Source organism: Somniosus microcephalus, chromosome 7, assembly GCF_052327205.1.
Source record: "Somniosus microcephalus isolate GS21.2 chromosome 7, FLI_Smic_1.0, whole genome shotgun sequence".
Lineage (NCBI taxonomy): Eukaryota > Metazoa > Chordata > Chondrichthyes > Squaliformes > Somniosidae > Somniosus > Somniosus microcephalus.
In genome coordinates, this window is record NC_140993.1 from 10,877,238 (window position 1) to 10,902,828 (window position 25,591).

The following is a 25,591-nucleotide window of genomic DNA, read 5'->3' on the forward strand; positions in this document are numbered from 1 at the left end:
ATTGTTTAATAAATATATAGCAAAAGCATTTTGGTACCGAGTTGATTTTACTGCATTTTATTGTACAAAATTTATTTAAGCTTATAAATCTAAATGAGAATTTCTTACAATATACACAAAAAAATAGGGTGAATATTAAACAACGATCCTCTGGAGAGCTGTCCTGCTAATGCACAAGAATCATCATCACATCACCTGTATTATTTATATATAGCATTGACACTGCACATCGGTCTCAGTTTCATTTTCAGATTGTACTTCAACGCGGTCAGTTTCAAATTACAGATATTCCAGAGAGATCGGGTTTCCATTTTTTCCTTGCTACTATGCCAGATAGTCTCAATATCTGAAGGTCTGCAAAGCAAGGCGATCAAACCACGGGTATGCCAGATAGTCTCAATATCTGAAGGTCTGCAAAGCAAGGCGATCAAACCACGGGTTTCCTTTGATTTGGAGCAATTCATTTTAAAGGTAATTGCACGGACCTAAAAGAAAATGATCCGAGGAATAAAAGTACTGAAGAGTTTAAACTGCCCCCGTCTCGCTGCTTTCTCACACCTGCTAGCTTTGCAAAAATGCCCAGCGGAGACTTAAACAAAATTTACTCATTGAGGGGACTGGGTTTCCAACAGCCCACTTTGGGACTGGACCTGCGTTTCTCAACAGATCTCCAGCGCTTGGTCACGAGTTACCAAAGTGCATTCATCAAAAAAAAAACGTTCACCAAAAAAGCTTTCCCCGTTCTCCAATTCAAACTAGAAAGGGGAACAATTAATTCTCCAAAACTGGCTCCATTTCTGCATATCGCTGAACTGGACTGTGGTGAAGCATCATCTGGAGAACATGACACATTCGAAGATAGATTGAAGACATAACAGACATTTAAGAGCCTCCCCCCAACCCTAAACACACTCAGTCATTTCACCTCCAAGATACTTTCAAACTGACTGTAAAAATTCTAAATGTGGTTAATCCACTAAGTGCCATGGCTTAAACTTTAAAAAAATTTTACAAAATAAATATACAGATTTTAAAATATGCAGTTTTTGTATTCAATTGCTGTAAATATCTAATATCTAATTTCCCCATTCTTCCTCCAATTTTCTCATTAGATACTCTGTCATAGAATGGTTACAGCACAGGAGGCCATTCGGCCCATCGAGCCCGTGCCGGCTCTCTGCAAGAGCACCTCAGCTAGTCCCACTCCCCCGCCCTTTCCCCGTAGCCCTGCAAATTTTTTCCTTCAGGTACCTATCCAATTCCCTTTTGAAAGCCGTGATTAAATCTGCCCCCACCACCCTTTCAGGCAGTGCATTCCAGAGCCTAATCACTCGCTGCGTAAAAAAGTTTTCCCTCATGTCGCCTTTGGTTCTTCTGCCAATCACCTTAAATCTGTGTCCTCTGGTTCTCGACCATCCCGCCAACGGGAACAGTTTCTCTCTATCTGGACCCCTCATGATTTTGAACACCTCCATCAAATCTCCTCTCAGCCTTCTCTGCTCTAAGGAGAACAACCCCAGCTTCTCCAGTCTATCCACGTAACTGAAGTCCCTCGTCCTTGGAACCATTCTCGGAAATCCTTTCTGCACCCTCCCTAAAGTGCGGTGCCAGAATTGGACACAATACTCCAGTTGAGGCCGAACCAGTGGTGGACACTGTCCTGCAGGTGCTGGCAGCTTTTCAGTACTTCAGCCAGCTAACCAATCCTGCATAAGTGAGCCTCAACAACAAGCATCGTAGGATATTCAAATGGTGTTGTACCACACCGTCTCGTCCTGCCTTCGCCCAATCCGCACTTTCCTGCATGCATCACTAGGATGCCTTTAAGAGCTGGAATCCTGGCTGGTTGTCCCCTCCCTACTCTGTAGGTACAGAGATCTACACTAATGCTGCAATTGCTACCCCTGGCAGAGACTAAATTTTACTAAGCAGAATTGAAGGACCGCCTTAATTTGTTTACATCTTAATTTATATTATATACTTTTAAAATCGTATCTTGGAAGAAAAGCCTTGTTGCAATTTTCAAAGTTGAAATGGATTCTGAAAATAATTTCTCTTAAAATTTCTAACAAAAAGAATCGAGCTTTGCAGCAACGTACTTTTATTTGCCTTGAAAACCCGTGTCCACAGTACACTCCCTGCTCAGCAGAATACTCGAGAACATTGAGAATGTTTACACTTCACAGCACTGGGGAATGTCAACACTAAACCTGGCTGAAATAGTTGAAGTTTCTCCAAGTACAACAGTAGATTACATCTATGTTTTAGTTACAGGTCACGGAATTCAGATATTTTGTGGCATTATTGTGCTCTCCACATCATTAGTCGGAACCCTAGCATCTATACATTCACTAAAAAATTGGCCTTTAGATGTCGTATAATGAACACAAGAATTAGGAGCAGGAGTAGGTGATACGGCCCCTCGAGCCTGCTCCGCCATTCAATAAGATCATGGTTGAACTTTTACAACTCCATTTTCCCACCCGATCCCCCATATCCCTCGATTCCCCTAGAGTCCAAAAATCTACCGAGCTTAGCCTTGAATATACTCAATGACAGATCATCCACAGCCCTCTGGGGTAGAGAATTCCAAAGATTCACAACCCTCTGAGCTAAGAAATTTCTCCTCAACTCAGTGGCTCAGTAGGTAGCACACTTGCCTCTGAGTCAGGAAGTTGTGGGTTGAAGTCCCACTCCAGGGTCATGAACACACAAAGCTAGGCCGACACTGATGCGCTATCAATTACCCATAAAAGACTGAGAGTTAGAAGAGTAACTAAAGGCTTTTATTAACAACAGAATGGAGGTCTGCCTCGAGTGGTCGACCGGTCCAGGATACCAAGGGCTGGGGAGCAGTCACCTTTATACTAGGACCTGTGGGAGGAGTCAGCCGAGGCATGTCCAGGCATGTACACAGTGGAATACAAACAGGACAAACAGGAATACAAACAGTGGTTTACCACATTCACCCCTTGTTTAAAATTGAGTCCGGCGGGGTGAAGTGTATTAAAAGTTAGTGTATTGGAGTCTCTCCGGAGGTCTTGTCTGCCGCTGTGATCGGCGTGGCGACGGCAGGGGTAGTGAAGCTTCCGGCGTCGAGTCCAGCGTAGGCTGTGGCACAGGCGTGTCGTCCTCGTAGATGTCGAGCGGGTCGCGGGGCCCAGGCCTGCCGTCTGCTGGGGCTGGATATCGGATCGTGGGGGGGGGGGGGTGGTAGTGGGTTACTGTGGTCCCCGAGGGTGCAAGGTCTCTTATGGAGACTGTGTCCTCCCACCCGTCCGGGTATGCGATGTAAGCATACTGGGGGTTGGCGTGGAGGAGGTCGACCCTCTCGACCAGGGGGTCCGTTTTATGGGTCCTCACGTGTCTTCTCAGTAGGACCGGCCCTGGGAACGTCAGCCATAGCGGTAGCGATGTCCCTGATGTGGACTTCCTTGGGAAGACAAACATTTTCTCATGAGGGGTGGCGTTAGTGGCAGTGCAGAGCAGTGACCGAATAGAGTGGAGCGCATCGGGGAGCACATCCTGCCAGCGGGAGGTTGGAAGGCCCCTAGACTTTAAGGCTAGCAGGACGGCCTTCCAAACTGTCGCATTTTCTCTTTCCACCTGTCCGTTCCCCCGGGGGTTGTAACTGGTGGTCCTGCTTGTGGCAATACCCCTAGTTAGCAGGTACTGACGGAGTTCGTCGCTCATAAACGATGAGCCCCGGTCGCTATGGATATAGCTGGGGAAGCCGAACAGGGTGAAGAGGTTGTTCAGACATTTAATGACCGTGGCACTGGTCATGTCCGGGCAGGGGAAGGCGAACGGGAATACTCATCAATAATATTGAGGAAGTACACATTGCGGTCGGAGGAGGGGAGAGGCCCTTTAAAATCAACGCTCAGGCGCTCGAAGGGGCGAGTGGCTTTTATCAGGTGGGCTCTGTCTGGTCTATAAAAGTGTGGTTTGCACTCAGCGCAGACTTGGCAGTTCCTGGTCATGGTCCTGACCTCCTCAATAGAGTAAGGCAGGTTGCGGGCCTTGATGAGGTGGAAGAACCTGGTGACCCCCGGGTGGCAGAGGTCATTGTGGAGGACCCGTAGTCTATCGATCTGCACGCTGGCGCAGGTGCCACGCGATAGCGCATCCGGGGGTTCATTTAGCTTCCCGGGCCGGTACAAGATCTCGTAGTTGTAGGTGGAAAGTTCGATTCTCCACCTCAAGATCTTGTCATTTTTGATTTTGCCCCTCTGCTTGTTGTTAAACATAAAAGCAACTGAACGCTGGTCAGTGAGCAGGGTAAATCGTTTTCCGGCCAGGTAGTGCCTCCAATGACGCACAGCCTCCACAATCGCCTGGGCCTCCTTCTCAACAGCGGAGTGTCTGGTCTCCGGGCCTTGGAGGGTTCGTGAAAAGAAGGCCACGGGTCTCCCCGCCTGATTGAGGGTAGCGGCCAGGGCAAAGTCGGACGCGTCGCTTTCCACCTGGAAGGGGATGGATTCGTCCACTGCGTGCATGGTGGCTTTGGCAATGTCCTCCTTGATACGGTGGAAGGCTAAGCGGGCCTCTGCCGTCAAGGGAAAAGAGGTGGACTTGATCAGCGGACGGGCCTTGTCCGCATAGTAGGGGACCCACTGGGCGTAATAGGAGAAAAACCCTAGGCACCTCTTCAGGGCCTTGAGGCAGTGGGGCAGTGGAAGTTCCATAAGGGGACGCATCCGGTCGGGGTCGGGGCCGATGACTCCGTGTTCCACAACACAGCCAAGGATGGCGAGGCGGTTTGTGCGGAATATGCACTTCTCCTTGTTATGTCAGGTTTAGGAGTTGGGCGGTGCGGAGGAATTTTGAGAGGTTTGCGTCATGGTCCTGCAAGTCACGGCCGCAGATGGTCACATTGTCCAGATATGGGAAAGTGGCCTGCAACGCATTTTGATCTACCATCCGGTCCATCTCCCTTTGGAAGATGGAGACCCCGTTGGTGACGCCAAAGGGAACCCTAAGGAAGTGATAGAGGCGGCCGTTTGCCTCAAAGGCAGTGTACTGGCGGTCCTCAGGGCGGATGGGGAGCTGGTGGTACGCTGATTTCAGGTCAATGGTCGAGAAGACGCGGTACTGCGCGATCTGGTTGACCATATCAGCTATACGGGGGAGTGGGTAGGCGTCCAGCAGGGTGTAGCGATTTATTGTCTGGCTGTAGTCGATGACCAGGCGCTGCTTCTCGCTGGTCTTAACGACCACAACCTGGGCTCGCCAGGGGCTGGTGCTGCCCTCAATAATCCCTTCTTTCAGGAGCCGCTCCACTTCGGTTTTAATGAAAACCCTGTCCCCGGCACTGTATCGCCTGCTCTTTGTGGCGATGGGCTTACAGTCGGGGGTGAGGTTAGCAAACAGTGGGGGGGGGGTGACTCTGAGTGTGGAGAGGTTGCACCTGGTGCGCGGCGGGCAATTTGGAAGCTGCTGGCTGCGGACTGTGAGTGGGGGTAGGGGTCCACCGTACGCCATCGTAACACTTTTAAGGTGGCACTGAAAATCTAACCCCAGCAGGACGGCAGCGCAGAGGTCAGGCAGGACCAGAAGTTTAAAATGATCGTACACGGTCCCGTCTACTACGAGTGTCACCGCGCAGTAGCCGCCGATGTCCGCCGACTGGGACTCGGAGGCCATAGAAATCCGCTGTTGCGCAGGCAGGACTGGGAGAGAGCAACGCCGCACCGTGTCGGGGTGGATGAAGCTCTCCGTGCTCCCAGAGTCAAAAAGGCAGATTGTATCGTGACCATTTACCTTAATGTCCATTGTGGAACTGGCCAGTTGGTGCGGTCTCGCTTGGTCCAGTGTAACGGATGCCAGCGTAGGGGTCGGTGTGTCGCTGCGGGTATCAGATGAGGCGGTGTCGGGGGCCTGCTGCGTCCCGGCTGTCGTCCAAGATGGCGGCGTCCATGATCCCCATGTGGCTGGAGGCGTCCAAAATGGCTGCTGTACCGGTGATTCGCACACGGCCGGGGAGGTCCAAAATGGCGGCCCGCATGGCCCACACGCGGCGCTGCTGGAGTTCGGGGTGGCTTTGGCCCTGCAGACGCTAGCGTAGTGTCCCTTCTTCCCGCAGCCCGAGCAGATCGCGTTTTTCGCCGGGCAGCGCGCTCTGGGGTGTTTTGCCTGGCCACAGAAGTAGCATTTCTGGCCTTGGGGCACTGCTGTCTGGCCTTGGGACACTGCTGCGGTAGTTGGGCCGTTGTTGGGGTGTGGCTGGGGTGGCACGGCGCTATGAGGCGGTCCTACCGTGTCCCAGGCTGTCATTCCCCGCGGCGTCCACGGTGCAGAGGAGTAGGCATCCATGCCCTGGTAGGCTGCATCCAACGATAGTGCGAGTTCAGAGGCCTTGTTGAGGTCGAGGTTACTCTGCTCCAACAGTCGCTGTCGTGTGTAATTGGATCTGTGGCCCGCTACAAAAGCGTCCCGGATAAGTTCCTCTGTGTACACGGCGGCCTTTACATCCTTACAACCACAGGCCCGGCCAAGCACAGACAGTGCCTGAAGGTATTCCACGGTCGATTCCCCAGGTTGTTGTTTACGACTCCCCAGGAGGTGCCTGGCGTACACTTCGTTCACTGGGCGCGTGTACTGGTCCTTGAGGAGCTTGATAGCATCCGCGTACGAGGTCGCGTCTTGGATGACCGAGTACACTCGGTGGTTCACTTTGGAAGTCAGGACATCCAGTTTGTCCTCGTCCGATTTGATTGCTTCGGAGGCGGTCAGGAATTTTTCGAAACACTTAAGCCAGTGAGTAAACTTGGTGGATGAGCCCGCCTCCCGATGATCTAAGTCCAGGCATGCTGGTGTGAGGATCTTCTCCATTATAAAAATGTTGTTAATAAAATTGATGCGCTATTAATTACTCATAAAAGACAGAGTTAGAAGAGTAACTAAAGGCTTTTATTAACAACAGAATGGAGGTCTGCCTCGAGTGGTCGACCGGTCCAGGATACCAAGGGCTGGGGAGCAGTCACCTTTATACTAGGACCTGTGGGAGGAGTCAGCCGAGGCATGTCCAGGCATGTACACAGTGGAATACAAACAGGACAAACAGGAATACAAACAGTGGTTTACCACAGACACTCCCAGTGCAGTACTGAGGGAATGCTGCACTGTCAGAGGTGCCATCTTTCGGATGAGACGTTAAACCGAGGCCCCGCCTGCTCTCTCAGATGGACGTAAAAGATCCCATGCCACTATTTCGAAGAAGAGCAGCGGCGTTCTCCCTGGTGTCCTGACCAATATTTATCCCTCAACCAACATCACTAAAAACAGATTATCTGGTCATTATCACATTGCTGTTTGTGGGAGCTTGCTGTGTGCAAATTGGCTGTCTCGTTTCCCACATTACAACAGTGACTCCACTTCAAAAAGTACTTCATTGGCTGTAAAGTGCTTTGAGACGTCAGTGGGGGTGTGAAAGGCGCTACAGAAATGCAAGTCTGTCTTTCTTTCTCCTTTCTAAATGGCCGACCCCTTATCCTGAGACGATGCCTCCACATTCCCGTGGCAGGCAGCAAAACCTATCCTGATGAGGCGCATAATTCAGAATTGGAAATTTAGAAGAAAAGCATTTTTCCAGCTTAAACATGCCCCATTAAGATGAAATAGGCACCACTAGAGGAAGCTCTAGATATCTAAATAAAAGGTATGGTACACAAAAAATGTCTACATTTGAGTTTTGCCACTGAAACAAACACCATGAGCAAGTACAAGCAAGGAGATAAAACAACTTGCATTTATAGAGCACCTTTAATATAGTTAAACATCCCAAGGAGCTTCACAGCTACAAGAGTAGGCATTATTGCTGGTAGAACAGTACCAGAAGCTGGAGACAGCTGCCTCAAGGGTCCCAGACCTGAAACGTTAACTCTGTTTCTCTCCACGGATGCTGCCTGACCTGCTGAGTATTTCCAGCATTTTCTATTGTTGCCTCCATTATTCACCTGTTGTGTCTGTTAAATCTCGGTTTCTTCCCAACATCTCACTTTAATATCATTGCAGCCATTTAACCATCTCTTGATTTCCTTTTAAGCATTTTACTTCCTCACTCACACGTGCATTCCCCCCTTCCCCTTTGTTCTGTCCATTTTTAAATCCTGCTCATCTGTAATTTTTTCCCCCCCAGTTCTGATAAAAGGTTACACCTGAAACATCAACTTGCCTGTTCTCTTCTCGGATGCCGACTAAGCTGCCAAGTGTTTCCAGCACTTTCTGTTTTTGTTTAAAAACACCTACTTTCGAACCTATTCAAATATGTTGTGGTCTTCACGAGGAACAGGTTGATGTCCACGCGGTACCATTACATATGGCTCAGCTACAACAAATCTCCCTGAACACACAAATACAGGATAGAGTGGGAATTTAAAAAAAAAACAGCATTGGGGAAATCGGAGTTTGAAGACCTTTTGTACAATGCATCAGATTATTTGGTCAGTGTCTTCCATTAAAAATTCTTCCCGATAGATCTCTCTTCCCCCTTTAGCTTTAGGGAAAAATATCAAATGGAGATTGTCCAATCCCATCCTGACCCTTTTTAAAAAAATTCGTTCCTGGGATGTGGGTGTCGCTGGCAAGGCCGGCATTTATTGCCCATCCCTAATTGCCCCTCGAGAAGGTGGTGGTGAGCCCCCTTCTTGAACCGCTGCAGTCCGTGTGGTGAAGGTGCTCCCACAGTGCTGTTAGGGAGGGAGTTCCAGGATTTTGATCCAGCGACGATGAAGGAACAGCCGATATATTTCCAAGTCAGGATGGTGTGTGTGACTTGGGATGGGAACTTGGAGGTGGTGGTGTTCCCATGCGCCTGCTGCCCTTGTCCTTCTAGGTGGCAGAGGTCGCGGGTTTGGGAGGTGCTGCCGAAGAAATTGTTACACAAGGGCCACTGGCAAAATCAGTTTTGGCTCCCTCCATATTCTGAGAGTGACAATGGATCTAAAACTGTAATTAGTGCAGACGAACGCTGCACCTCCTGAAGGCCTACTGGATTCTAGCCCTCCCGACTCAACATTGATAGTTACCTCGTTAATCTAGGTTAACATTTCAGTCCAGTACTGAGGGAAAAAGGACTTGCATTTATACAGCGCCTGTCATGACCGCAGGACGTCTCAAAGTGCTTTACAGCCAATGAAGTACGAAGTCACTGTTGTAATGTAGGAAATGCGGCAGCCAATTTGCGCACAGCAAGCTCCCACAAACAGTAATGGTATAATGACCGGATAATCTGTTTTAGTGATGTTGATTAAGGGATAAATATTGGCCCAGGACACTGGGGAGAACTCCCCTGCTCTTCTTCAAAATAGTGCCATGGGATCTTTTACGTCCAACTGAGGGGCAGAGAGCGCCTCGGTTTAGCATCTCATACAAAATACGGCCCCTCCCTCAGTACTGCTCCTCCGACAGTGTGGCGCTCCCTCGGTACTGCCCCTCCGACAATGCAGCACTCGCTCAGCACTGTACTGGAGTGTCAGCCTGGATTTTTGTGCTCAAGTCTCTCAAGTGGGACTTGAACCCACAACCTTCTGACTCGGAGGCGAAGGTGCTGCCCACTGAGCCACAGCTGACACGGCTCAATGAACTGTATAGTCCACAGCAGATGTGAGCATTAAGACTAAAATTGGGCGGTGCAATACTAAATTCCAATGCACATTAAGGTTACTGGTGCATTCTGAGGTAGTTCTGCTTGTACCTTTCATTGATTATCACATTATGGTAATGAACAACCTGTTTATTCACAGGCAGGATCTCGGATTCAAGCGTATATCTGAGCAAGTTAGCCACCATCCTCCAATCAGTGCATTCCATGCTGAAGGACTCGTTCAAAACTTTGTTTTCCATGGATCCATATATCCCAAACTCAAATTTTGGGGGAAGAGTGTGGAGGCAGAGCCAAAAGGAATTATAACACTAGTGCTACCCCTCCGACAGTGCGGCGCTCCCTCAGTACTGCCCCTCCAACAGTGCGGCGCTCCCTCAGTACTGCCCCTCCGACAGTGCACCCTCAGTACTGCCCCCTCTGACAGTGTAGCGCTCCCTCAGTACTGCCCCTCCGACAGTGCACCCTCAGTACTGCCCCCTCTGACAGTGTAGCGCTCCCTCAGTACTGCCCCTCCGACAGTGCGGTGCTCCCTCAGTACTGCCCCTCCGACAGTGCGGCGCTCCCTCAGTACTGCCCCTCCGACAGTGCGGCGCTCCCTCAGTACTGCCCCTCCGACAGTGTAGCGCTCCCTCAGTACTGCCCCTCCGACAGTGCGGTGCTCCCTCAGTACTGCCCCTCCGACAGTGCGGCGCTCCCTCAGTACTGCCCCTCCGACAGTGCGGCGCTCCCTCAGTACTGCCCCTCCGACAGTGTAGCGCTCCCTCAGTACTGCCCCTCCGACAGTGCGGTGCTCCCTCAGTACTGCCCCTCCGACAGTGCGGCGCTCCCTCAGTACTGCCCCTCCGACAGTGCGGCGCTCCCTCAGTACTGCCCCTCCGACAGTGCGGCGCTCCCTCAGTACTGCCCCTCCCGACAGTGTGGCGCTCCCTCAGTACTGCCCCTCCGACAGTGCGGTGCTCCCTCAGTACTGCCCCTCCGACAGTGCGGCGCTCCCTCAGTACTGCCCCTCCGACAGTGAGGCGCTCCCTCAGTACTGCCCCTCCGACAGTGTGGCGCTCCCTCAGTACTGCACTGAAGTGTCAGCTTAGATTATGTGCTCAAGTCTCTGGAATGCAGCTTGAACCGACAACCTTTTGATTTAAAGGCGGGAGCTCTACCCATAGGGAGTGCTACACTGTCAGAGGTACTGTCTTTCGATGAGACATTAAACCATATGACATGACACTACTCGAAGAGGAGCAGGGGAGTTCCTCTGGTATCCTGACCAACATATATTCTGCAGCAAACACCACTAAAAAGAGAAATTATTGCCGAATGCAAATCGACTTCAATAAAGCCTACATCACAACAGTAGCTGCATTCTAAAGTACTTAAAGAAGTGGATGAAGTGCTTTGGGATGTCCCAAGGAATTGAAAAGGTTTATATAAAAGGCAAGATTTCTTTTGACATGCTTAGAATAAAAAAAATTAAACGGTGAAAACTGCTGTTTTTAAAGCACGCGTTTCCCTTTGAAGATAGGAATGCTCAAGTTGAATTAAACAGTGTATCGAAGTGGTAATGCTGTTTTGTCCAGCGACAGAGGCTTGTCCAAAATATTTTCCTGGAGATTAGAATACAGTATTATGCGAGCAAATTGCTGTAATCATTAAAGTAGGATCTCAGAAAATACACTCAGTGTATGCTCAGCTGCCTACACCTTGCAATGATTAATTAGCATTTTAAACAGACCATCACCAAAGAAGAGCCTTTATATCACTAAAGCCTGATCAAAAATAATCTGTCCATCCTTGGAGATTGGTGATCTCAAGTCCTCCATTTTAAGCTGCATGGGAACTGCCTCCATTTTAAATGCGGTAACTCAGAACATAAGAAATAGGAGGAGTCGGCCATTCGGCCCCTCAAGCCTGCTCCACCATTCAATAAGATCACGGCTCATCTTCTACCTCAACTCTACTTTACTGCACCATAAATACTGTGGCAACAAGAGCAGGTCAGAGGCTAGGGATTCTGCGGTGAGTGTCTCACCTCCTGACTCCCCAAAGCCTTTCCACCATCTACAAGGCACAAGTAAGGAGTGCGATGGAATACTCTCCACTTGCCTGGATGAGTGCAGCTCCAACAACACTCAAGAAGCTCGACACGATCCAGGACAAAACAGCCCGCTTGATTGGCACTCCATCCACCACCTTAAACATTCACTCCCTCCACCACCGGCGTACCGTGGCTGCAGTGTGCACCATCTACAAGATGCACTGCAGCAACTCGCCAAGGCTTCTTCGGCAGCACCTCCCAAACCCGCGACCTCTTCCACCTAGAAGGACAAGGGCAGCAGGCGCATGGGAACACCACCACCTCCAAGTTACCCTCCAAGTCACACACCATCCTGACTTGGAAGTGTATCAGCCGATCCTTCATCGTCACTGGGTCAAAATCCTGGAACTCCCTCCCTAACAGCACTGTGGGAGCACCTTCACCACACAGACTGCAGCGGTTCAAGGAGGCGGCTCACCACCACCACCTTCTCAAGGGCAACTAGGGATGGGCAATAAATGCTGGCCTTGCCAGCGACGTCATATCCCATAAACAAATTTAAAAACAAATCCCCATATCCCTTGATTACCTTAATATTCAAAAATCTATCGCTCTGTCTTGAATATATTCAACGACTGGGACTCCACAGCCCTCTGGGGTAGAGAATTCCAAAGATTCACCACCCTCCGAGTGAAGACATTTCTCCTCATTTCAGTCCTGAATGGCCGACCCCTTATTCTGAGACTGTGACCCCTGGTTCTAGACTCCCCAGCCAGGGGAAACATCCTCCCTGCATCTACCCTGTCAAGCCCTGTAAGAATTTTATATGTTTCAATGAGATCTCCTCACTCTTCTAAACTCTAGAGAATATAGGCCTAGTCTACTCAATCTTTCCTCATAGGACAACCCCCCATCCCAGGAATCAGTCTGGTGAACCTTCGTTACACTCCCTCTATGGCAAGTATATCCTTCCTTAGGTAAGGAGACCAAAACTGTACACAATACTCCAGGTGTGGTCTCACCAGGGCCCTATATAATTGCAGTAAGATGTCTTTACTCTTATACTCAAATCCTCTTGTAATAAAGGCCAACATACCATTTGCTTTCCTAATTGCTTGCTGCACCTGCATGTTAGCTTTCAGTGATTCGTGTACAAGGACATCCAGGTCCCTCTGAACACCAGCATTTCCCAATCTCTCACCATTTAAAAAATACTCTGCTTTTCTATTTTTTCTACCAAAGTGGATAACTTCACATTTCTCCACATTATATTCCATTTGCCATGTTCTTGCCCACTCACTTAGCCTGTCTATATCCCCTTGAAGCCTCCTTGCATCCTCCTCACAACTTACATTCCCACCTAGATTTTTATCAGCAAACTTGGATATACAGGAAACTCTTTTTTATCCGGCACCGACGGGACCGGCGTGGTGCCGGTTGATCAGAAAGTCTGGATTACAGAGAGGTATACTTACTAAGGTATGAGAGCCCCGTACACGGCCACAGATCCAGGCGTCCCTGTTGCATGGCAACAGGTGCAGGAACCCCAGTTACACGGCCACAGATCCAGGAACCCCGGTTACACGGCCACAGATCCAGGAACCCCGGTTACACGGCCACTAATATGAAGTAAAACTTACCTGAACCTACTCCTGAATTTTGCCGGTTAAGAGAGATTTTCAGTTATTTAGGTGCCGGTAAAAAGAGAGTTTCCTGTATTGCATTTGGTCCCCTCATCCAAATCATTGATGTAGATTGTGAATAGCTGAGGCCCAAGCACTGATCCTTGCGGTACCCCACTAGTTACAGCCTGCCACCCCGAAAATGATTTGTTTATTCCTACTCTCTGTCCGTTAACCAATCCTCAGTCCATGCTAGTATATTACCCCCAATCCCATGAGCCCTAATTTTGTTGAATAACCTCGTGTGGCACCTTATCGAATGCCTTCTGAAAATCCAAATACACCACATCCCCCGCATCCCCCTTATCTATACAACCTCAAAAGACGCTAACAGATTCGTCAAACATGATTTCACTTTCATAAACCCGTGTTGACTCTGCCCAATCCTATTATTATTTTCTAAGTGCCCTGTTACCACGTCCTTAGATTCTAGCATTTTCCCTACTACTGATATCAGGCTAACTGGTCTGTAGTTCCCTGTTTTCTCTCTTCCTCCTTTCTTAAATAGTGGGGTTACATTTGCTACCTTCCAATCTGTGGGAACCGTTCTAGAATCTACGGAATTTTGGAAAATGACAACCAATGCATCCACTATCTCTAAGCCACCTCTTTTAAAACCCTAGGATGTAGGCCATCAGGTCCAGGGGATTTATCGGCTTTCAATCCCATTAATTTCTCCAGTAATTTTTTTTTATTAATACTAATCTCTTTTAGTTCCTCATTCTTGCTTGACCCTTGGTTCTCAACTATTTCCGGGAGGTTTTTGCGTTTTCTTCCGTGAAGACAGACACAAAGGGCAGGATTTTCATTGGGCCGTGGAGGCGGGATTGGAGGCGTGTGGGGGGTTAAAATCTCAAAATCGGGGGGCACGAACCCATCCCGTCCCCAAGCCAATTTCAAAGGAGGCGGGTACCCAACCCGCGCTGGGACCCACCTCCCTGAGGCGGGAAGGGGATTAGTGCCAATTAACTGCCTGTTAAAGGCAGTTTTTTAGCCTAATCCCATTTTTATTGGTGAAGTGTGGGATTCCCGACGGCTCCAAACCACACCAAGTTAGCGAGGTGGACCGTCGGGCTGAAGGGCTTGGAGGGGTCGAGATGTCCGGTGTTCAAGTGAGTGATGGGTGCACGAGTGCAGAGGTAAGTGTGTTTGGTGTGTGTAAAGTGTTTAAAGAAGTTTTACTTACCTTTTCTTACCTTTACAGCCTTCCTTCCTTCAGGTCTCGGGAGTCTCTCATCTCACCGGCACAGAAAGCAGAATGGCCGCGATCTGTCAAAGTCTGCAGCATTCAGCTTTCTGTTCCGGAGAGATCTCTAAATCATCCTGAGAGGAAGGAATTAACTTAGAGGACAGATTGTCAGTGTTTGACAGCTTCAAACAGCTGTGAAACGCTGATATTTCATCTGTCAAAATCTCTGACAGCTGAAATGTCAATCTGTGACATCACCTGTTGCCGGGTGGCCCTTAATTGGCCTGCTGCGGGCTCAACAAGGTCAATCAAGTGAAAATCTCGTGGGTTGGCCACAACTCGATGGAGGCGGGACTACAACCCCGAAAGTTGTAGCCCCGCCTCCTCAATGAAAATCCAGCCCAAAGTATTTGTTTAATTTCTCTGCCATTTCCTTATTCCCCATTATAATTTCTCCTGTCTCAGCCTGTAAGGGACCCACATTTTCTTTCGCTAATCTTTTCCTTTTTACATACCTATAGAAGCTTTTACAGTCTGTTTTTATGTCTCTCGCTAGTTTACTCTCACATTCTATTTTCCCTTTCTTTATCAATTTCTTGGTCCTCCTTTGCTGAATTCTAAAATCCTCCCAATCCTCAGGCTTACTATTCTTTTTGGCAACATTATGAGCCTCTTTCCTTTAATCTAATACTATCTTTAACTTCTCTGGTTAGCCACGTAACTAAGACAAACCTTCTATTCTGTCACAGTGCGCGTTTCAGCTGCACCCAGTGCCGTGTCCCTTGGGTGGCTCGCAGAATCCACCCAGACCAATGGTGTGGCCGGTGGCAGCCATTTCTGAAGTCTCTGGTTGAAATGATCAAAGCCACAACTATAACACTGAGAGAAAACAAAAAACTAAACTATTTTTTAAAATTATGCAGAAATTCCATATTAAGATAGCAGGAATGATGGTTCTTTTCCCTCCTTGGGCGAGGAGACGTCGTGTCTCCATAGGGGGCCAAGACCCGGTCCTCCCCAGCTCCCAGTATTTCAGATAACCCAAGTGGTGCTACTTCTCCAAAAGGGTCAGCTCCACATCTTTCACCTGGCAGAGTAGGAAGCTCTTACTGAGTTAGAACACGAATTAGAAAATGTTATAACCGATTGCAAAGTTTGACAAACAGGCTCACTATGTCAAATCATAGGATTTCGAGCACAATGCTCATACTCGTGTCCAAAGGGGATCATTCCTAAACATCTGGGGCTCTTTCCCCACAAAATGGCCAAAGTGCAGGGGAGGGGGCAATGGGCTCTATCCCTCCCATTCCCTTACTGAGGATGAATCAAAACTTGAACATTTGGGGGGAACTTTAAGCCTAAAGGCCTAAAATATCATGCGATTTATATCGTGCTCCATCATAAAGTGTTGGCTTGGCTCAGTTCCTTGCACTCTTGCATGAGTCTCATTGTTGTGGGCTCAAGCCAGACTTGAGTATTCAATCGAGGTTTATACTTGATGCTGCCCAACTGTCTGTGCAGCATCAAGTCACCACTTTTCACAACTTTTATCTGCCAACAACTTCTTGGGCTCCCATCATAAACTTCCCACCTTCCATCCCACTTCCTGGTGGCACGCCCAGGCTGAACTGGATGGCGCACAACCTGCCTGACCTTGAGTTCAGCATAACACATTGGCCTAGAAATTGGGTACAGCCCCGCTTGGGGCGTTAGAATTGGCGCAGCGCAAAGTTTATAGCCAGACGCAACTTATCGCCACCTGGCGCGATATTGGGTTGCATCGCCCCTAAAGGTGATTGAGGCGCGAATTCAGGCATTACACGGGACTCCTAAGGTGCTAAACTTCCGGCGCAACCCAATATCGGAGCGGACGGGCACAGCGCAGGTGCTCTCAATTACCGATGACCACGAGACTTCCAGGCACCGGCCAGCTCTTAAAGGGGTAGGTCAGTCAGCTTCAGCATCCACACTCTGCACCTTGCAGGCCTCAGAATCGGCGCAGGCCCTTCTCTGGCGCTAAAAACTTGGACCAGATGGAGAAGGTGAGACAGAGAGCAGAGCGCTTCACCAATGAGGCTCTGGAGCAATTGGTGGCTGCAGTGGAGCGCCGGCGAGATGTTCTCTACCCAGACAATGGCACGAGGCCGAATCATAAGGACTACTGACGAGCTTGGAGGGATGTATGCCAGAGGGTCAACTCCAGCAGCATGGTGACCAGGAGCCCTGTCCAATGCAGAAAGAAATTCAACGACCTCACTCGGGTCGTCAGGGTGAGTGTTGTTTCTGCAAACTTCTGCATCCCTTCATTTGCACCTGACTTTATGGCTGCAGGGTGGGCTGTGCCCCATTGGCCATCTGCCAGCAAGCACCCATGGCCCTTTCTGGGCACACACATGCACATTTGACTCAAGGTGTCATGTAAGGGCTCTTCCACCATGGGGGGCATGAGATGATCACTCAGGGCATCATGTAACATAACTTCTCCTCCTTTCCCCTGCAGTCCAAGCTGGCGAGGATTCGCAAAGACCAGCTTCGCACCGATGGAGGACCTCCACAAGTGGTCACTCTCACGGATCTCGAGGAGAGAGTCCACCAGATTCTTGGAGGACGTCCGAGTGGTCCTGTAACCACTGCAGCTGCCGACCCCATTGTCGACAGTGATGGTAAGGTTCTCACCTTTTACAACTGTCTCCTTCCACTTGTTCCCCCCGCCAGCATGCTTTCTCACTGTGGACCCATGTCATAGCCTTGCCGCAATCTGGCATCCCTTGCTGCCAAGCTGTCCTTTTGCTAAAGCCACTTTTCCACCTCCCTGCTTTCAGATGCTGCATCACCAGCTCGGGAGCTGGGCCCTCAAGCTGCCAGTGCCTCCGAAGGCTCAATGAGAAAATTACTGTCCAACAGAAGGTCAGCAACTCTCTCCAGCAACGATCAGAATGGCCAGCCCAAATGGCTGCAGCTTTTATACTAGTGCTGTCCCCTTTAAATAGAGCGCCCCCCCCCCCCCCCCCCCCCCCCCCCGAGTCCGAGAAGGGCCTGGGAACGTTCCATCCAACTGTCACTAATAGCGCCAGGCGGAAAGGTTGCGGGCGCCACCGAATCTCTGGTCCGGGGCACCAAAAAGGCGTTGCACACTGAAATGACGTCATGATCTGCCTGTGCCCGTGGGCGCGCGCAAAGTGTTAGCGCCAGCGCTAAAAGGATACTCAATATGGGAGGTGGCGCTATATTCACTGCGCCCCGCCTGAAAACTGGGTAACGTCCCAATTCTCGGGCTCTTTAGGCACTAATCGCTGGTGCTACCAACCGAATTTCTAGGCCATTATATCCAATACATTTAAGTCTGATTACTTTCACCTAATATCAGCTGCCTTCATCTCTACCCAAAATCAATCATCCCTTCCTTATCCCCAGGTTCGACATCTTGAATAGCCTGCTCATTAATGTCCCAAGCTCCACCCTGTACAAACGCCAAACCTCCCTGAATTCTGCCATCCAATCCCATACTAAAAGTCTCGTTATGCCCATCACCCTGTTCTTGCTGACCCTCACTGGTTCTCTGTTGCCTCATCCTCTTTCACAAATCCCTGTGGCCTTACTCCACTGTATCTCTGCAATTTCCTCCAGCCGCGTGTCCCAGCTCACCCTTCACTCTCCTAATCCTGACCCACACTACGTTTTCACTCCCTCCCTCCCTCCACGACCATCTGCTCCAACATGGCGGTGCAGTCTTCGGCCAATCTGCCCTTGTACTCTCGAGAATTCCCTCTATTAGCTCCTGTGTTCCGCTACATCTTTCCCCAAAACCTACATCTTCAATGTCATCTTCGGTCACCTCACGGTTCCCACGTTCCTCACCCAACTCTTTCACCAATTCCTGCCCTGGGTCTGATGCATCTTGTGCTGAACTTTGGGGCCTTGCAATACATTTAAACATTCTATATAACTGCAAACTGTTGCATTTGTAGTACCGAACTTTATTTTTTTCTTTAATTCTGTAATACTACCTTATTAAATGTGCAACATAGTTCTGCTCTGATATTTGGCTGTTGAGTCCAATGCGGGACCTACAGTCTCTGTCACAGGTGGGGCAGACGGTAGTTGAAGGGGTGGGTGGGTGGGGTGCTTGGGTTGACGTGCGCTCCTTCCGCTGCCTGCGCTTGCTCCCAGCGAAGAGACTCGAGGTGTTCGGTGCCTTCCCGGATGCTTCTCCTCCACTTTGTGCGGTCTTGGGCCAGGGATTCCCAGGTGTCGGTGGGGATGTTGCACTTCTTCCGAGGGGACTTTGAGGGTGTCCTTGAAGCGTTTCCTCTGCCCACCTGGGGCTCTCCTGCCGTGCTGGAGCTCCGAGCAGAGCGCTTGTTTTGGGAGTCTCGTAATAGGAGGCACAGTGGAGTTAGCACACGATCCTTCTACTTTTGGCACCTGGAGCTAAAACCAGCTCACACAGATGGAATGAAGATCTCGTCTCAGCTAAGTGCAAGGGCTCTACAGGAAACTCTCGATTTACCGGCACCCAAACAACCGGAAATCTCGGTTAACCGGCAAAATTCAGGAGTAGGTTCAGGTAAGTTTTTCTTCATATTAGTGGCCGTTTCTTGATTCTTGGCTGTGTAATCGGGGGTTTCTGCACTTGTTGCTAAGCAACAGGGACGCTTGGTCTGTGGCCGGGGTTCCTGCAGCTGTTGCTAAGCAACAGGGAAGCCTGGATTTGTTGCTGTGTACGGAGCTCTCGTACCTTTTAACTATAACTCTCTGTAATCCGGACTTTTTGATAAACCGGCACCACGCCGGTCCCGGATAAAAAAAAAAGAGTTTCCTGTACATGGAGTGCGTCTGAACTCAACTTACAATGTATGCGCTCCCACACCAGCAATCTGCCCATAATTTGACACAAATTGGCAACTTTACTCAGCAGCCAGCTAGATGGCTGGTAAAAGTGGTGAAGAAATTCGTATCAGTGCAGTGGGGGGTCCTCTCAGTGTGGAGCAATGTTCCCTCTAATTTTTATTGTCGTGCGCGGTCCCTTTAAACTTGCTGCGCGGCCACACATGCTCGGTATCTCTTCCAGCTTGTGAGCTGTCTCTGGACTGATGCGCGGCTGTGCGGCCTGCACCTTAGGGGGAAAGATGATGTGGAGTAAAGTATATTGTGGGGCAAGAGCAAGGAGTTTCATTATGCGTATGCCCATGGTATGTGTCACCCAGCAGCACTTGATGTTGAAAGTAGGCACCAAAAGCGGAAGTGTTCCATATACTAGCACTGACAATCCGCACCTTGCTCAGCGTACAAATTCATCAATAAACTTCCAGTATTCTAACCTAATCAATCACAAAAAGTTAGCATGCAGGTACAGCAAGTAATTAGGAAGGCAAATGGAGTGTTTGTCTTTATTGCAAGGGGGATGGAGTATAAAAGTAGGGAAGTCCTGTTACAACTGTACAGGGCGTTGGTGAGACCACACCTGGAGTACTGTGTACAGTTTTGGTCTCCTTATTTAAGGAGGGATATACTTGCATTGGAGGCAGTTCAGAGAAGGTTCACGAGGTTGATTCCAGAGATGAAGGGCATGTCTTATGAAGAAAGGTTGAGCAGGTTGGTCTATACTCATTGGAGTTTTAGAAGACTGAGAGGTGAACTTATTGAAACATATAAGATTGGGTAGATGCAGAGAGGGTGTTTCCCCTCGTGGGGGAATCTAGAACTAGGGGGCATAATTTCAGAATAAGGGGAAACCCTTTTAAATCGGAAATGAGGAGGAATTTCTTCTCTCAGAGGGTCGTGAATCTTTGGAATTCTCTTCCCCAGAGAGCTGTGGAGGCTGGGTCATTGAATATATTTAAGGTGAAGATGGACAGATTTTTGAACGATAAGGGAGTCGAGGGTTATGGGGAGCGGGCAGGGAAGTGGAGTTGAGGCCAAGATCAGATCAGCCGTGATCTTATTGAATGGCGGAGCAGGCTCGAGGGGCTAAATGATCTACTCCTGCTCCGACGTCTTATGTTCAATGATTTGTGTGTGCCACATAGGACTATAGGTGGAGTCTGCTACAGACAATCAATACACTTTCCTAATTAACCTAATTGGCAAGCAACCAATGTTGTCAATACAGAAAATAACTTGGATTAATTAGATTATATCATTTTGAAATCACGTTGTACCACTAAGACCATGCCACTTATCCAAAACATTCAAGAGCAAGGAAAGAGGCGAGAAAATCTTAACACAACGGTTTGTCCTTTAACATTTGTCAGGTACAGTCCAAATGCAATAAATGATGTTTATAATCATTAAAGTCATGCATTCTATAATCGAAAAGAACAGTACCAAGCAATGAAGAGGTAATCAGATCACCAAGAGAATGGTGATACTAGAGAACGGAGTATCTCTTACAGTTCATTAAAATTTAGGCCTTGCGATCAAATTTAGTCTTTCAACTGTGCTGCAAGATAAAAACCAAAAAAAATGCATTTCCACTATTTAAATCCATTACTTTTAAACATTTATTCTTTGCACAGTTTGGCCAACATACTGCAGAAAATATTCTCAACTCACCTTGTCTATTTGGCCCATGTATTAAACATTCATGTCTACACCATCAGATAGAATGATTCCAATTCAAAAACAAATGCAAAAATCAAACTACGGGAGAAATTAAGACTACACCCTCGGGATGAAATAAAGATTATTTTAGGCCTCTGTGTTGCAGCGATACCTTGGTATCAAACATTCCACAAGTTAAAAAAAAAATTATCCTAGAAACACTCACATTTTTTGATAATGCTAGCTTATTTTTCTAGGGTACCACATTTGAATAACCTGTATTTTATAAAAGTAGAGCCGTGTGGTTTAAAAACTGAAAAGTAACAGAGAACCAAGTCTTTGCTTCCACAGATGTTAATGTATGTGAAGCAGAATATGAAGTACAATTTTCTCTCAACTCTTTTATTCAAATATACTCTGTGGTAGACCTTGTTTGGCTTGGCTGGAGGGCATTGTGCAGCTCCAGGTACAATTACGGCTATATCTAACAAGCTATGTTCTTCAACATTACTGGCTTACCTGTATTTTGTGATGCCATTGGCTTGTGGCGGACTGCTGCCATGCTTTTTCTGCTCAGACATATTTGACCTTTCGGTATTGCTACAGTTCAAAGGTTCTTCCTCAGCTGAATGGCTCGTTACAGTCTCAAGTCCACTCAAAGAGTCCGCAGAGTCAGAATCTGAGTTCAAAAACAAGCCATGTTAATACAGCACTTTGCAAAGCAAGACCGTACAGTGGTAACAACTGACACCATTCACTCTGTACCAAACTGTGAAACCTGACCCTGTGCAGTATTGTTTACAGACTCCTTCTGGTAACTGCCCAAATATAAATGATCCTTACTTGTATACCTGTACTACGATTCTCAAAACCAGTGCTGAAGATTCATTCAAATGTAACTAAACCACAATGAGCAAAATATTTCATCTTGCCCATTCTCCTAAATTACATGCAACACGAACACATGGGTTTGTTTTAAAAACCAATTTCTCCATGTGTTTTGTAGAAATAAAAACCTATGCAGTAAACACACACTAAATATTTGTCGAATACGGTTTAAGTTTAAAAAAAACTCAAAAGTAATTACAAGCAAATTTCTGCATAGTCAGTTCTCAGTAATGATTTTCATCCCAGAACCAGCTCATTAAAGTCCCACATTTACTGCAGAATACAAAACACGTTCTTGCTCATGAATTTTAAGTGAGCACGGTTTGACGTCAATGGAATCCAATGCCAACTCCTTCAGCTGAGCTGGCTTTGCAATGGAGCTTCCAATGCCTGTCTAATGACTTTAGGTACTGGTAGGTCAGGCCTACAATACTGATATAATAAAAAAGATATTTAAAAAAGATTTTGATGAAAACAAAAGAAAAATAATCAGATATAAATTAAAGAAACTCTTTTCCAAAACTGGTCACTTAAAAGTTAAAAAGGTGGCATTAGGAAACTAAAAAAATCTACAACATTTTTTTGTATGTCATTATTGCTGTTTAATGTGTAAATAGATCAAGGGATGAAAAACAATTTTAATCTTATGATTGAATCTATTTTTCTCATGTTAGTTTTCTTCGGCAGCGCCTCCCAAACCCGTGACCTCTACCAATTAGAAGGACAAGGGCTGCAGGCGCGAGGGAACACCACCACCTCCAAGTCACACACCATCCTGACTTGGAAATGTATCTCCGATCCTTCATTGCCGCTGGGTCAAAATCCTGGAACTCCCGCCCTAACAGCACTGTGGGAGCACCTTCACCACACGGACTGCAGCGGTTCAAGGCGGCGGCTCATACCTTCGAGGGGAAATTAGGGATGGGCAATAAATGCTGGCCTTGCCAGCGACGCCCACGTCCCAAGAATGATTTTTTTATTTATTTTTTTTAAAATCAACCTACTAGAATAATGACAATCAGTATATAATAAACAGATGCATCATTTGCCATGGTCTAGGCTGCCTGGCTCAGTAACTCCAACCACAATGTCTGAGCTCAATCAGAGCAACTGAAAAATCCTCTTTCTGACCCCAGTGCAACCAGTCCCCCGCAACACAATAAAATTCATCCAAACAACTTTTGGCTCAAACTACAAAAAACGCTGAAAATAAAGTATATTTATTTGAATTTTCTCTCCCCGTTCCCCCACCCCACCATTCATAAATGATCGCTACTTGCAAATGTTCTGCCTGGTTGCCGTGTGACATGGGTCATCCAGTGTACTCTAGGTATCTTAGTGCCACAGGAGCAGACTGGAAACTGCAACTGCTACAAAGCAACTCACTCGCACAGAATAGACCAACAGGAGCTGGGAATGCAGCCAAGTTGAAGGCTCAGTTTCTAGTTGTCATGGTGTGCTTTAGGTATTGCAGGTCACAGGACGAAAACAATTCCCATCATGCAGCTCTCTATCGTACATATACAGATTGTGTCTACAGGAGCTGCAAAAAATCATCACCAAAGGCCCAGGTGATATTTCCAACTTCAGGACTAAAGCAATTGTGAGCAGAAGAGCGCAAGCGCGGGAGAGAGAGAGAAGACACGAGAGAGGGCAAAAGCAAGAGAGAAAGCGCGAGGAGAAAGTGCAAGCGCGAGAGAGAGCGCGAGCGAGAGAGAGAGAGAGTGCGAGCGAGAGAGAGAGAGAGCGCGAGCGAGAGAGAGAGCGCGAGCGAGAGAGAGAGAGAGAGCGCGAGCGAGAGAGCGAGCGAGCGAGAGCGCGAGCGAGAGAGAGAGCGCGAGCGAGAGAGAGAGCGCGAGCGAGAGAGAGAGCGCGAGCGAGAGAGAGAGCGCGAGCGAGAGAGAGAGCGCGAGCGAGAGAGAGAGCGCGAGCGAGAGAGAGAGCGCGAGCGAGAGAGAGAGCGAGAGCGAGAGAGAGCGAGAGAGAGCGCGAGCGAGAGAGAGCGCGAGCGAGAGAGAGCGCGAGCGAGAGAGAGCGCGAGCGAGAGAGAGCGCGAGCGAGAGAGAGCGCGAGCGAGAGAGAGCGCGAGCGAGAGAGAGCGCGAGCGAGAGAGAGCGCGAGCGAGAGAGAGAGAGCGCGAGCGAGAGAGAGCGAGCGAGCGAGAGAGAGAGCGAGCGAGAGAGAGAGAGCGCGAGCGAGAGAGAGAGAGCGCGAGCGAGAGAGCGAGAGAGAGCGCGAGCGAGAGAGCGAGAGAGAGCGCGAGCGAGAGAGAGCGCGAGCGAGAGAGAGCGCGAGCGAGAGAGAGCGCGAGCGAGAGAGAGCGCGAGCGAGAGAGAGCGCGAGCGAGAGAGAGCGCGAGCGAGAGCGCGAGCGAGAGAGAGCGCGAGCGAGAGAGCGAGCGAGAGAGAGCGCGAGCGAGAGAGAGCGCGAGCGAGAGCGCGAGCGAGAGAGAGCGCGAGCGAGAGAGAGCGCGAGCGAGAGAGCGCGAGCGAGAGAGAGCGCGAGCGAGAGAGCGCGAGCGAGAGCGCGAGCGAGAGCGAGAGAGAGAGCGCGAGCGAGAGAGAGAGAGCGCGAGCGAGAGAGAGAGCGCGAGCGAGAGAGAGCGCGAGCGAGAGAGCGCGAGCGAGAGAGCGCGAGCGAGAGAGCGCGAGCGAGAGAGCGCGAGCGAGAGAGCGCGAGCGAGAGAGCGCGAGAGAGAGCGCGAGAGAGAGAGCGCGAGAGAGAGAGCGCGAGAGAGAGAGCGCGAGAGAGAGCGAGAGAGAGCGCGAGCGAGAGAGCGCGAGCGAGAGAGAGCGCGAGCGAGAGCGCGAGCGAGAGAGAGCGCGAGCGAGAGAGAGAGCGCGAGCGAGAGAGAGAGCGCGAGCGAGAGAGAGAGCGCGAGCGAGAGAGAGCGAGCGAGAGAGCGCGAGCGAGAGAGCGCGAGCGAGAGAGAGAGCGCGAGCGAGAGAGAGAGCGCGAGCGAGAGAGCGCGAGCGAGAGAGAGAACGCGAGCGAGAGCGCGAGCGAGCGAGAGCGCGAGCGAGAGAGAGCGCGAGCGAGAGAGAGCGCGAGCGAGAGAGAGCGCGAGCGAGAGAGCGCGAGCGAGAGAGAGAGCGCGAGCGAGAGAGAGAGCGCGAGCGAGAGAGAGAGCGCGAGCGAGAGAGAGCGCGCGAGCGAGAGAGAGAGCGCGAGCGAGAGAGAGAGCGCGAGCGAGAGAGAGCGAGCGAGAGAGCGCGAGCGAGAGAGAGCGCGAGCGAGAGAGAGAGCGCGAGCGAGAGAGAGAGAGCGCGAGCGAGAGAGAGAGAGCGCGAGCGAGAGAGAGAGAGCGCGAGCGAGAGAGCGCGAGCGAGAGAGCGCGAGCGAGAGAGCGCGAGCGAGAGAGAGCGCGAGCGAGAGAGCGCGAGCGAGAGAGCGCGAGCGAGAGAGCGCGAGCGAGAGAGCGCGAGCGAGAGAGCGCGAGAGAGAGAGCGCGAGAGAGAGAGCGCGAGAGAGAGAGCGCGAGAGAGAGCGCGAGAGAGAGCGCGAGAGAGAGCGCGAGAGAGAGCGCGAGAGAGAGCGCGAGAGAGAGAGCGCGAGAGAGAGAGCGCGAGAGAGAGAGCGCGAGCGAGAGAGAGAGCGCGAGCGAGAGAGCGCGAGCGAGAGAGCGCGAGCGAGAGAGAGAGCGCGAGCGA

General features: G+C 49.6%; 1 protein-coding gene across 5 annotated transcripts in view; it reads right to left on the minus strand.

The window, feature by feature from the left end:
* The window catches only part of osbpl1a (oxysterol binding protein-like 1A), a 255,127-nt gene that overhangs the window by 85,371 nt on the left and 144,165 nt on the right, over positions 1–25,591 (minus strand). For all 5 annotated transcript variants that reach the window (XM_085992230.1, XM_085992229.1, XM_085992232.1 and 2 more), the window contains one exon: positions 21,573–21,732. In XM_085992230.1, the coding sequence (XP_085848356.1) occupies positions 21,573–21,732 (160 nt within the window). The remainder of the gene's footprint in view (positions 1–21,572; positions 21,733–25,591) is intronic.